Genomic DNA, 13,687 nt, shown 5'->3' on the forward strand with positions numbered 1-13,687 from the left:
ACAACTCAGAATTCTGCTCTAGACGTCAGGTTTGCGAATAATAAAGAGAAACTGTGCACTGGTTTTTAGCGCTCTCGACTTTTACTTATTTGCACTATATTATCATTTATGCTTGGCTTTAGGAGTGCCAACCCTTCAACATTCTGTGGCTATAATTATTTCTGAATTGTGTATTTAAATTTACAAAGCGTGATAATTATAAATAAACCATTGGTTTTTCATATTGCCATTTTAATACTTAATTTCAGGGTTCCCCTCTTTTTAGGGGACAATTTTACAAGACATTTCCAGGATATTTTATGTGCCCAACAAGTGTAATATTTAAGCAAATATAGGTGCATCCATTTAAATCAAGCTTTTTAGCGTTTGTGTATTTGACGGTAGTTTCTCACCTCCAGATAAGCAGTTTGCTACATGGGCCAGTGTCATTATTAATCCCCGTAAAGCTGTGATTTAATTAAACAAAATACAAAGACTGTATGCGGTGCACATTTCAGAGTGCTCTGCTCTCTGTCATCTCTCACACACAAGAGTGCGCATGATGATCATGATGAGGTCTTTTCAGGGTATGAGCGGCCGGCTTCACACTTATTTTGAAGCACACATCACTTGCAAATTATATACTGTATTTTTCAATTAAATCACATACTTTTGCAGTTTATCATCACACTAGGACATATCGGAATTTTGATTCCAATAACTGTGCATCAAGCATTGATGTTATGGCATATGCCAATGCAGTCGCGGCCCTGTCCAGGAGCCCACGACTGGGTGGGCCAGTAGGGTGCTACTAGGATGACTTGCTCCTCATCCTCCCTGACCTTGCACAGGGTCTGTGCAAGTAGGCTCACTGGGGGGAATGCATACTTGTGCAGCCCCGGGGCCAGCTGTGTGCCAGCGCATCTGTGCCGAGGGGAGCCTCGGTCAGGGCGTACCAGAGCGGGCAGTGGGAGGATTCCCGGTAAGTGAACAGGTCTACCTGCGCTTGACCGAATCGATTCCATATTAGATGGACCACCTGGGGTTGGAGTCTCCACTCTCCCCTGAGCGTGACCTGCCGCGAGCTATATGACGTTATGTCATATTCCATGACATTCTGCGTTTCATAGCAAATGCCATTTTTTTTTTACTAGATTTTGTGATTCTGTTCTGCATACTACATGTGGTAACCGCGGTATAAGCAGACTCCGATCGTTGAATTATTGAAAATGTTAACCAAAAATCTGTGGTCTGACTGTCATTGTTGTCTACAGTTTATATCTCAAATGTTTTTGGGGTTAACACAACAACAATGTTGGACTATGTTAGCAAAACAGTCAAACAGTTGTATTATACTAAAATAATTTCCTGGACAAATAATTATTTTCCTGGACATTTAGGTATTTCAAATTTTCCATGACTTTTCCCATGACTGGAAAACTACATTGCAAAATTTCAGGTTTTCCAGGACACGTGGGAAAGGATTTGCTGATTGTTTTAATGTGGAAAATAATTGACCGATAAATATCAGTGGTCGATACGTCGGTGCACCCTAAAATCTATGTAAAAAAAATAAATCACAAAATGAGTGAATGTAGGCAGGGTACCACCCAAGAGTCTGATTTCAGTTGTAATAAGTGCAGAAATGAAACATACTCTCTTCCTGTGGAGAGATAAGCTTCTTCAGTGCCAACATTTCCTCATGCAGTCCGTTTAGTATGAAACCAAGGTACTCCTCCGCATCCTCCTGACGACCCTAAGAGAGAAAGACATAATAGTAAGCTTAAGACTGCCAGTAGTCAGCCTTTACCCAACCGCCACACCTGAGACAACACTTGATGTTCTTCCACATCCGGAACACTGTATCCACAGACTCATATTTCACTAATGGCTGAAGAATGCAATAACTGATGGGTTTATCTTTGTGCTTGGATCTCGTTCATTAGAGGATTCTGACTCAGACAAGAAATTCGTTCCTCCACATCAGTGAAAGTGCAGACAGATACAGACGGAGAGATTGAACAGGAAGGTCTTGTCCACAGGTACGCGGATCAAGAGCGTCTTTAGTTTTGACTTCATAAGGTTCCTCCTTCAATGTAAGCCAGTTTTATTGTTCGCAAGGTAAAAACAAAACCCTAAAGGCTGATTTATACTTCTGTGTTGAACCTACAGCGTAGGCACCGCGTAGTGGCCAATGCGTTGGTTTGCATTTAAGAGTTCTGCGTTGGTGTGTCTACGTCATTCTGGGAGTACACAGCCAAAATACTAATTATACATTCATAAAAGCAATGTAAGAAATGTAATGTGTATTCAAAATTATTTATTAAATTACTGTAGCATTAAAAGTATGTGAACATGCTGAAATTTAGGTAGGCTACATAAAATTTATTATACATGTTGCCTGTATTGCAGGGAGCAAATAAATGAGAAATTCTGTATGCTTGCTCGAGTCCCTTAAATAATAATAAAATATTCTGGCATACTTTTGAAAAATAAATCAAATTAATAACCATCCCTCGCTTGGCGAAAACTATACGAGTGTTGTTTTAAATACTTAATGCATATAGGCAATATAACCAACTCTTATCAGGCGCTTCTTAATTTGCTGACAAATGATTATTTACTGTACACAATACTGTCAAACATACGATCAAATCATCACGCTGATCGGAAAGTTTGCAAGTAGAATACAACATTTCACTCACATATATAATTTATATCAGGTAAAAGGCCTGAGACAAAAAAGCTTTGAGTTTATAAGCTGTAAACAGATATCTTTTGTCACGTTTCACTTGTAACTATATGAAACACAAACAGAACATAAAAACAGCAGATGGTCCCAACTGAGACAATTGGTTTAATGGCCCCGAGTCCAAATACAACGTAATATGATGCACAGATATTAAAATAATCTAGGTAAAATGCGATGCTACTTCAGATATAGTTATCATTGTGGGGGGCGGTCCCTGGTTACAAAGTGCACCAATCACAGCTGCTGAGGTCTGCGTCGACACGATGCCCAGTTACATTTTTGAAGAGCTCCACTTCAGCCTACGGTGTAGGCTACGCCGCAACTGCTGTAGCTATGCATAGCCTTCGGCGCAGGTTCGATGCATAGAAATAAATCGACCTTAACCCCAGGTATTAGCAATAATAGTGATGCTTGTCTTAGCAAGCACCACTAATAATTGCCTTTATTGAAAACAGTTCAGCGTCTCTGATGCTTACCTTCTCAGAAAGGCTTGATTTGATGAGGGTGAGGAGTTTGTAGATATATGTGGGTTCAAAAGGAACACCCGGTCTAATGTCTTTTATCATCTTCTCTCCAGCAGCTATAAAAGAAAAATGGAAGCATGTTGCATATAAAACAGAGAAAGAATGTAATGATGCTGTGTCCTGAGATGCTGGTGAGGCTTTACCTTGCAGTTTGAGCTTGGAAGGGACAGGCATATTGCTGAACTCATTCACAAGCCGGACACTACAAGAAAAAAAGAAAAATACAAAACAATAACCTATATAAGTGGTTTGGTGGGAGATGACACAGCAAGGCCAGAATTTCTAATTAGTCCCTTTTTCTGATTTTGGAAGTGAAGTTAGTGCATTTTAAAGTATTTTTTTATGCTAAAGAAATAAATAAAAACAACAACGGTTAGAAATCCATTTGGTTTATATAAACAAACTGAGTAATAACTAGGAAAAACACGAGTCAAAAGTGCAAGTATGAAGACCCTGTATCCTTCAAGATGCTACTTCTGTGAAATAAATACACAGAAGGTTTAGGACAGAACTTCTGAAATGTAGCTTGGAACTTACAAGTTATCCATCATGGGTGTGGACGTGCAGGGTCTCTGCATCTCACTAAAAAGGGGAATAGACTTCATCAGATGATACATGGGGGGACACGCAATCAGGGCCTGCAGGGTCTGAATCTCAGAGTCAAAGGACAAACAAACAGGACGAGAGTAGCTTGACCAATTCAGTAACATTCAAACAGCTCAAAAAGACTGAAAGATCTCAAGTTAAAAAAAAAAAAAAAAAAAGGATACAGCATTGATATAGCACCAGTTTCCCTTGTTTATCAGTCCTCTTGGCTGCAAAGACACTGGTTTGTGTATCAACTTCACATTCTCGATTAGTTCTGATAGAGAGTAGGAGAAACAGATCATGCTTGTGAAAGAATAAATGATGTCTGAAACTAGTGAAAGATGACGTAACGTCCATCACTGCAATCTTGCATCATGTGACTAATACAAGCAGCTGGTTAAGGCTAAATGAAGAGGACTCTGTACCACTCCTAGGAAAGGAGACTGAAACAATCATACAGCTCCCATGATAATGTGGAAATATATATTTGTTTTTAATAAAAAATTAACTTGATATAACTTAAAGGTGGCCCAATTTGCCAGATTATGAGCTCTAAAGGGGATGGTTTACCCAAAAATGTCAATTGTCAGTTTACTCACCCTCATGTTGTTCTATAACTTTTAGAGCACACAATCCTGGGCCACCTTGATGAATGATTGATGAACATGGAGGTTAGCCAATCAAAACAGAAGTCATTTACATAGAAAAGACTTAAATAGGTACAGTAGCAAAAACATCACATTGAATTCAAAAGCCCAAGGTATAAATCGCCATGGTATGCATACGCTACATGTCTGGGTACAGGACGGGTGACGTTAATTTAATCATTAACAGAGTGCTCGAGCACTGTACCAAGCGGCTTGATTTTTCTAACTGCGCATACTCCGAACATGCATGTGCCTGAAATTATTTGCACCAATTAGTGGGGGTCCACGAGGACGCAACACCCAGTTGAGCCGTTGCTGTCACGAAGCAGCACTAGAAGATATAGTCACCGCTAAACAGGAGACAAATGTTGAAACAACAACAGTGGATCTGCACGTCAAGAGCGCATGTGTGGTGAGGTCTGGAGATACCTGCACATGTATAACTAGAGACTGTAGAACTATGAAGACATCTTTATGGGTCTAAACTCCTGAATGGAGTTTAGAAATGGTCCAGTTTCTCATAGCAGTCGTAGTGCGCATGCGCCAACAGCCGGTGTATGCACGCAGTCAAATGGAGTATTCTTTGAAAGGATATGCGTTTGAATGTACAGACGGCAAGCGTTTGTGTAAAAAACGAAGGGCAGAGAGAAAGCTGAAATGGTCACGTAAAACTACATTTCTGACTGTTTTTGATGCAAGACACAAAACCAGACAGAACATTGTATGAAACTTAAATGACCATGAGGAGTCTCTTACACTATGGAGTTTACTAGTAAAAAAAAAGCATGTTTACATTCATTACTGAGGACTAACAAACACGTGGAATGCATTTCCTTCCACATTAATGGTATGAAATGTATATTGTAATAAATATCGATATCAAACTAATATATATAGTTATATTTTTGGCCCTATCGTCCAGCCCTAATACTAACATAGTGTGGACTTCAACGAAGAAATACTACAAAAAAAAAAATATATATATAAAGTTTAGAATGCCCCATTTAATAAATGGATGGATTTAAACCAGGCCACACATACATAAATCACACACATTTCGCTGCACCTCACAACAGAGCAGAAATCCAAATCTCACAATGCATAATGGCTCTCTGTAGGCTTATTCTGAAAACTCCTCAAACTCACATAAGGGCAGCCAATGGTCAGGACGAGAGATGAGACTCATCACTATTTAGTGCCTGTCCAAGTCTCTTACATTAGAGATTAGTGAGTGACAATGGAATGTTGATGGAAATACACATTCACTTTATGAAATATATTTTATATACAGCATATGATTGATTTATAAAAACACACATAAAACAGATTCAAACAAACACAAATTGCAAGTCCATTTGCAGACTAAGAAAACTGCAAAATATATTTTATATAGTCATATAAATGTCATCAATCAAGCCAACGCTCTTCCCGTTATGCAATAAAACATGCATTTACCCAGAAGGAAAGTCTAGAAAGGATAAAGTGCCACATAAACCAACTTTAAGATCAATATAACATCCAATCATAATATAGCAAACCTGTGCAAAACACAGGACAGCTGTACATAGTATATGCGTAAGTGAGAGATTTGGAAATTTTAGATCTTAAAACAAGTCTTGGGCTAGACCATCCATATTTCAGGAAAAACAGGGAAAACCCATAGAAAGATTTAATGGTGTTGAGTCACTGAGAATGTTTCTGTGGTCTTTGGCTGAGGTCACTGTAAACTGGCCATTGTTCATTTAACACAACACGACATTGTACATAATAGTAAACTATTCCTAATGACAATTTTTTTTTTTTTATTCAACTGTAACTGTATGGGTCATGGTCTGAAGTGAAGCATGTGTGTGGAAGGAAAAGATCCCCTACTTTAGTTCTACATGTGGACAAACTGAAATTTAACACGAAATTTCATTGAGCATTGATGCGAGTAAATACAATGTGTAATCATCTATGCACCTCTGGGATGAGCTTGTCCATAAGTTTTTGTTGAATTTGAGCAGCAGGAAAAGTACATTCTTTAAAACGACTGTGAGCAAAGAGGCCTTTTGAACCTGTCGTTGTGTTCAGGACCCACAGTGAGGCTTATGAGCATTCTGATAACCAAAATGTATGTGTTGCTGCCTTCTTGTGGACAGAAATGTAAATCTCACAGAGTTGTCAAGTTGCAATGTTCCGAGTTCACTAAAAGCTCTAAATCGCAACATCTGTGACATGCTGTTGATTACCTCACCCAACGTTTTGAACCCAGTTTGTATAAAAAAAAAAAAAAACCCACACTGAGGATAATCCACTTACAATAGAAGTCTACGGCACAATTATTTGAAGACAATGTTCAACATTTGTTTTAACAAACCAAGGGATGAATCAATTTTCTTTGCACTTACAGCATGCCTCAGAGGCCATCCATAATTCACGTAGAACCCAGACATTACTTTTAAGATGGTGTTTCCCATGGTAGCAGATTTACATTTAAGATCTACAATTCAAAAGAAGCTTACGTCAACTTAGGCCTTGTTCAGACCTGGTATTAACATCCGTCTTGGCTGATCCGAACAAAAGTGAACAGCTGTGACAGATTGCTGTTCGCACCTGGCATTAAAGGTGTTCACAATTGGCAGGTTTGGTTAGATTAAAACGAACTCTGGTGCGATTGCTCTGTTAGTGCGGTACATTTGAACAAGTGTGAACGCTGCCATCCGAACCTTGGTGCGCATCAAACAAGCGGACCAAGACCCCCTGAATAGTGGGTCTCAGTCCACTTCCAAACGAACTCTGGTGTGGTTTGACTGATATATGAATGCAGCATGGACCAAAGACGTCTAAACGGACCAATAACAGAATGTGATGTCTGTACTTTATTTGATTCTTTAATTTCAAAGGACAGAATGCTCAAGCATACCTGGTTCTTCTCATCATATGAGCTATGTTGCCCATTACAGTTCTGTATAGGCATCGGAACCGCTGTCTCCTTGCAACACATCTTCGTTTGTGTGTGCTACGGAGGAGTTCCTGACACTGTTTTGACTCCTTTACACATATTAGCTCTTCGTTTGTTCTCAGCTGGTAAAAATACCACCATATATACATAAATCCAACGAGCGCATTTAGCCCAGCAGCCAGCATTGTTTTGGATGTTCGGCAAGTTCTGTCGCAAAATATACATCATAAAAGCTGTCCAATCAGGTTGTGACCTTATCCTTATGCCTTTTGTTTTGTATCTTTAGGTTCAGTGTTAAAAATGCCAGTGTGAACGCTAAGCGAACCAGGACTAAATGTATCATTTTCTTTTTTGTCCGGACCAAGAGAACCAAACTGTGTGAACACACCCTAAAATGCACCCCTGATGTGTTTTCAGTATCTGGTTCAAGAGACCCTCCCCCTCGATGTCATTGTCTGCCACAAAACTTTTTGGACCCTGTTCACACCTGTATTTAGCACTGTCCACTTGTGACCGTCTCACCCAAGATGGATGTTAATACCAGGTCTGAAATGGGCCCTAGATTCTGTTGAAATTTACATTTTTACCCAAGTTTGCATTAACACATATAAACAGGGGCCTTAATCTTTGATATATGAATTATGTGAACCAATATGATGCAAAAATGTTCACTGCATTACATTTGTATAGCTTTGTGGGGTTATATAAAGCCCCCAATAATAATGTGGAAATATACCTTTTTAGTTCACCCAAAAATGAAAACATAAAAGGAGATTTTCTAATGACATCATGAAAAATTTAAAATTTCAGGCCATTTTTCACCAAAACCATCAAATGCCTTTGGAAGATTACGGAATATGACATACGAGTCGTATGGACTACTTTTGGGTCCTTTAAGCTTGACTGTGAGATACTATCCATTGCCATTGTATTAAAAAGACGGTCTGTGATATATATAAAAAATAAAAAAAATCTCCTGATGAGTCCCACAGAAGAAACTAAGTCATACAAGTTAAAAACAACACGATAGCGAATAAAACAAGACAGAATTTTCATGTATGGGTAAACAACTCCTTTAAGTAACATTTGCTGAAAAAAAAAAAAAAAAAAAATTGAGGTGATAAATATCTAAGAACTACATTCTTTGTAGATTCATCTTGAAACCTTTAACATGGTTAAATACTTTACCTGCCAATTTTGGGGCCATAGGGTCTTCATTAACAGGGACAGGACCCTCACGCACTTCGCTGGCCTTCTCGGGCAACTCCGAGGCAGCCGGAGTGAGCACAACCACAGCAGGCATGCTCTTCACCTCAACATAAGCTTGAGGGCCTCCAGGCAGAGGCTTGGAGTTGTGAAAGAGGCTGGCCCAGGATTTTGGGGGATTGCACACAGGTGCTGCAGGGGGAGCGGCCGAGACTACTGGCTGGACTTCAGAGTCTAAGGGAAGAAGGGTGACAGAGGCAGACTGCTCCTCGCCTGTTTCAGACGAGTCTTGGAGTATGTCTGTGGCTTCAGCAGCCGGGGCCATCTCTGGCAGTCCGTTAGCCTCCCCATAGCCCTCGGCCACCCCCTCATCAGTAGTAGCAGGAATTGTGGTGGCAGTGGGGCTGGCCACAGCAACAGAGGGGGGAATGGGAGATGGTGAAGGGCTGTGCCCTCCATTACCAAAGAGTACTGTGCTCTCCAGAGCTAGGGGTTCTGCATGCTGCTCTGCAGTCCTGGGATTCTGTGCCACCCCACTGCTTTGAGAGGATGAAGATGAAGTAGACAAAGAAGCTGCACCGTTTCTCTCTGACAAAGAGGCAGCTCCGCTTGACAAGTCCAACGCTGAATTGTCAGGGCTATCACAAGTCCTTTGATGGGAAGTAGGGGCATTTTGGGCTTTTGATGTTGTGCATGTTGCAGAATCAGGGGGAATGAGCTCATCACCCAACATGTCCTCTGAGCCCGGAGCATTTGGAGTGTGTCCATTTACCAGCCCTGAGCTCCCAATGCTTTCTGCAGCTAGACCAATGCTGTTACTGTTGCAACCTTCCAAGTAGTTATAGTATCCCGGTGGCCTTTTTTTCTTTTTCTTTCGTTGTCCCAAGCCACCAGAAACCCCATCCATGTCCGAGCAGGCCTGATGGCCACCCAAGACTGATGTCTCGGAGTTGTCGCAGCACAGGGAGTTGAAGTCTGCGCCATCTGGGATATTGGCAACCGGCAAGGCTGAAGGAAGGGCCTTCTGAGATGGTTGGCAGCCTAAGATGAACTCAGGGGCCTGAGGATTAAGAATGCTAGACACTTTGTACAGCGAGTCTCTCATTGCCACTGGCTCTGCACTCATTACCTCATCCACGCCAAACTCGATATGCTGGTAGTCATCTCCTGCAATTCAAAACATTTCAGTCAGACTGAGGAAATGTAAACAGGGTCTATAAAACGGAGGTTGGCGTTCATACACAGTAATATTTCTAAATGTTTAATCAAAAAGAACAATTTTAAAAGTTTTCCAAATTTAAAAGTCTAAATTAGTTGTAAAATCTGATGTTATACTGAATTAAGGTAAAAACAAATATTAATTGCATTTATTCACCATGCATTGTAGAGTTATTACATTAATCAAATACAATGGATCTGATTGGAAACACTAAAGAGGTTGTGGTGCTGAACTGTGCAGACTTTAAGCAGTGAAGGATAGTTTATAGTGAATGAAAACAGCGTTAGTGAATGCAAGTCACAAGTAGAGTACAACATTCATTAAGTCTCAAAATGTGCCCAGTAATCAGCAACTTTAAAGCAACTAGAAGTCATCATGGAAACAAAAGTTCCCAAGCAATGAATGAATGAAGATTAAAACCACGTCCTCTGTTAGTATTCATTATAGGAGTTTTATTTAAAGAAAGCATGGAGAACAAACTCATAAGCAAGTTGTGGACAGTCAAAAAGAAAGTCTCGTTTTCGGTGGGTTTTCTGTTAGAGGGAAAGACAATCAATGGATTCACATTCTTAGTCCACTCGAGAAGTGATGGATTTTGGTAGAGAAATTTCCAGAGAGGTACAGAAGTTTGTCATAATAGCCTCCTGCCAACTCCAAGCACCGCAGGTAGATGCATATATATGCGCCAGAGAGAGAGAGAGAGAGTGCCTGGCATAAGCATGCAAAAATCCAGAGTAAATGGACAGACAGGAATGAGAAGGTAGAAAAAGGGGAAGGTTTAGAAAGCTGTCAGTGTTTAAGACCTGGGTGTTGAGTAAGGCGCAGTGTAATGAACCGAAAACTCACCGCAAACCTGCCGTCTCAATGATTCCGTTATGTAAGGCACAGCAGGAGTGCAGTAACCTCCTAAATAATTGATACAGATGAGGGTGAAGGTCACAAGTACCCAAGAGGGCAATATGATACTGTCTCGGGACAGATTAATAAGACTACAGAGATGGGCATGTAGTCTAAGGAGGTTTACATATCTGGAGGCTCATTCTAAAAATTAAGGATTAGGATGTAAAAAGGGACAGATGAAAATTACTGATTTTCTTTTCTCATGTGTAAAAGTGGAAGCTATGATCAATGCATAAAAATTTATTTAAAAACACGTGTGTGAGAGATTATGTGGGAGTAATCCTGATTAAGGTAATCTTTAATATATTAACTCCTATCTTATTGTGTGCACCAGTGTTTTTAAGTGTGCAATATTCAGGTGAGGCTTTGATCTTACCTGAGGGATGACTGATGCAGGAGACTTTATCATTGAAGGGGGGAAGCTGATAAGAAATTTGCATGAAATCACTCAGTCACATGAAGTCAATAAAAGCACACATACAAACAAAACCTTTATTCCAAAATCTATCAATTTAACTGCATGTTATCTGAACTAAAGACAGTTACTTTATTTATAACATGTACTTTGGAGTGGAAGTACAGCATTTAATTCCTGCAATTAAAGCTTCCACTTTCTTAAAGGAATAGGTCGCCCAAAAATGAAAAATATATCATTTATTCGCCCTAATCACATTTGAAGCCCATATTACTTTCTTTTGTGGAACACAAAATATATTCTGAAAAATGTTCAAGAAGCTCGTCAACAAAGGCAGACATTAAGAAGGGGCTGTCTAGCGCCAAAAGAGGATAATAAAAAAAAGAATCACAAAAGTAGTCCATGCGACTTGTGTGCTATCTTCCAAGTCTTCTGAAGTCATACAAAAGATTTATGTTGTAAACTCCCCAACATTTAACTGATTAACAGAATACGTTTTTTAAAAAATCATCCAAAACCAATGTTTGGCCAATATATTGGAGCACTCTATTTTTGCCCTTTTTGGAGCTCCATAGCCCCTGGTCACTGTACAAGCGTATGCAATGAAATGAAAGCTAATAGCATGAAAAAAAAAAAAAAAAAATAGATCAGATAAACAATAGTTTGAAACTAGAGCTGCCACGATTATGAAATTTAGCTGACAATTAATTGTTAAACAGATAATTGCGATTATGATGATTAATTGTCGTATTTATTAAGGTGCATGTGTGCTTCATACACCTTAAGAAGTCATGTTTACGTATTTAACTTAATATATAAATCAAATAATAAAATGGGGATAAATTATTTCTTTTTAAGGCTTTAAAAACTATGTATGTCTAAATACTTTGTCTCTCTTTTTGGTCAAATTTAGTTAGTGAATTTTACATTTACATTGTTGTTTTTGGAACTCATTTTATAATCGTTTCATTAAAAGTAAAATATAACTTCATAAATTATATTATGCAATTGTTAAATATTTGTCCTGATTTCACTTTCACGTTATTTTAATGCTCTGAATAAACCCACGAGCCTTAAAACCTTTGAGATTTCGTTTCATCATTTCGTTACTCCACAGAAATGGAGTAAGCGTGCATCTCCTCCTGACATGCGTCACTGCATGTCATTAGCACTGCGTGTATGAACCCGCTATGAACATTTGCCATTACACTGTCGTTTAAAGTGAGGCCGGAGCGCTTTGCGTCCACGATCAAAGTTTAAATTTGTTTGTTTATATTGTCGCAAGAGTTTGGCGCGAGCCTCTGCTGATGGCGCGTGCATCAAGTGCTCTTCCATACAGGAGCTTCTCTGGTTGACATCAGCGGTGCAGCTCAGTGATGCTCGGGAGTTCAACTGGACCGACACATAAACGTGCCGTTAATGGTATTTATATATTTCTTTAAAATTCCCTTATTTCGGCATTAAAATATGATGGGAATTTGAAGTGCACAATAATCACGGTTATCTCAAATAACCGCAGTTAGATTAAATAACTGTGATCAGATGATTATTTAATAATAGCGACAGGCCTATCCAAAACCAATGTTTTGCCAATACATTGGTGCATCTCTATTTTTGTCCTTTTTGGAGATTCATAGCCTCTGGTCACTACACACTTTCATTATACAGGAAGAAAAAAAAAACAAAACAAATTCAGAATATCAGATTTTGTGTTCCACAGAAGAAACACAGGTTTGGAACAACATGAGGCTGAGTAAATGCCAATTTTCATTTTGAGGTGAACTTACCATCAGAAAAGGTGTTCTACATAACTATGATATGCAGTTTTATAAACTGATATAACCGGTGGATTAAGAGACTTCTTCAATATTTACTTTAGTAGCAGAGAAAACATTAGACTGCACATAAAATCTTAAAGATTCATAAATATTTTTATATTGGTTAATATAATTGTTTTTACCTCAACATAACAACGGGGAGTCACAAAGAACTGATTGAACTCATCCTGGCTGAACTCCCCGAAGATGTACTGTGGAAAACAAAAACAGAAGTACATCTGGTTAGGTGACACTTAATGATCTGTAGCACTGATTTAACCTTCATGTTAAATTGCAAATACAATCTTATATTAGCACAGGGCATGTCATAACACTGCACTGGGGTAACCGGTTTGCCATCAGATTGAGCATCATGCTATGAGTCTATTATTTAAGTTCACCCCCTCCCCTTCCCCCACCCCCTATTTTTTTTTTTTAGAGGACAATCAAAGCTCTGTGCACGAGTGTAAGTGAGGACACGGCATCCATCATCACCACATGATTGCAACATCAGGTTGGGTGAAAGTAAAGATCAAGTCTGAAACTGATGAGTCATGCAGCAATGCCAAAAACAGACCCTTCATGCACTCACTTTGGCCAATGTGTAAAACGCTGTTTGAGAGCAAGACATCCTTAAGTTACTGAACATATTGAAAGGTTTTTGCATTAATAGCTTTGATAAAGTTATACAGTGGG

At 39.3% G+C, this 13,687-nt stretch overlaps 1 protein-coding gene across 2 annotated transcripts in view; it reads right to left on the reverse strand.

Moving 5' to 3' along the window:
• The window catches only part of LOC127415651 (ubiquitin carboxyl-terminal hydrolase 10-like), a 54,419-nt gene that overhangs the window by 22,254 nt on the left and 18,478 nt on the right, over positions 1–13,687 (reverse strand). Inside the window, exons 2-10 of one of the 2 annotated variants that reach the window (XM_051654454.1) lie at positions 13,135–13,203; positions 11,136–11,181; positions 10,706–10,765; positions 8,623–9,807; positions 4,026–4,117; positions 3,793–3,902; positions 3,399–3,457; positions 3,208–3,311; positions 1,636–1,735 (exon numbers count right to left, since the gene is read on the reverse strand). In XM_051654454.1, the coding sequence (XP_051510414.1) occupies positions 1,636–1,735; positions 3,208–3,311; positions 3,399–3,457; positions 3,793–3,902; positions 4,026–4,117; positions 8,623–9,807; positions 10,706–10,765; positions 11,136–11,181; positions 13,135–13,203 (1,825 nt within the window). The remainder of the gene's footprint in view (positions 1–1,635; positions 1,736–3,207; positions 3,312–3,398; positions 3,458–3,792; positions 3,903–4,025; positions 4,118–8,622; positions 9,808–10,705; positions 10,766–11,135; positions 11,182–13,134; positions 13,204–13,687) is intronic. The other variant, XM_051654461.1, reaches the window with a different exon arrangement.

Source organism: Myxocyprinus asiaticus, chromosome 2 (genome assembly GCF_019703515.2).
Source record: "Myxocyprinus asiaticus isolate MX2 ecotype Aquarium Trade chromosome 2, UBuf_Myxa_2, whole genome shotgun sequence".
NCBI classification, from domain to species: domain Eukaryota; kingdom Metazoa; phylum Chordata; class Actinopteri; order Cypriniformes; family Catostomidae; genus Myxocyprinus; species Myxocyprinus asiaticus.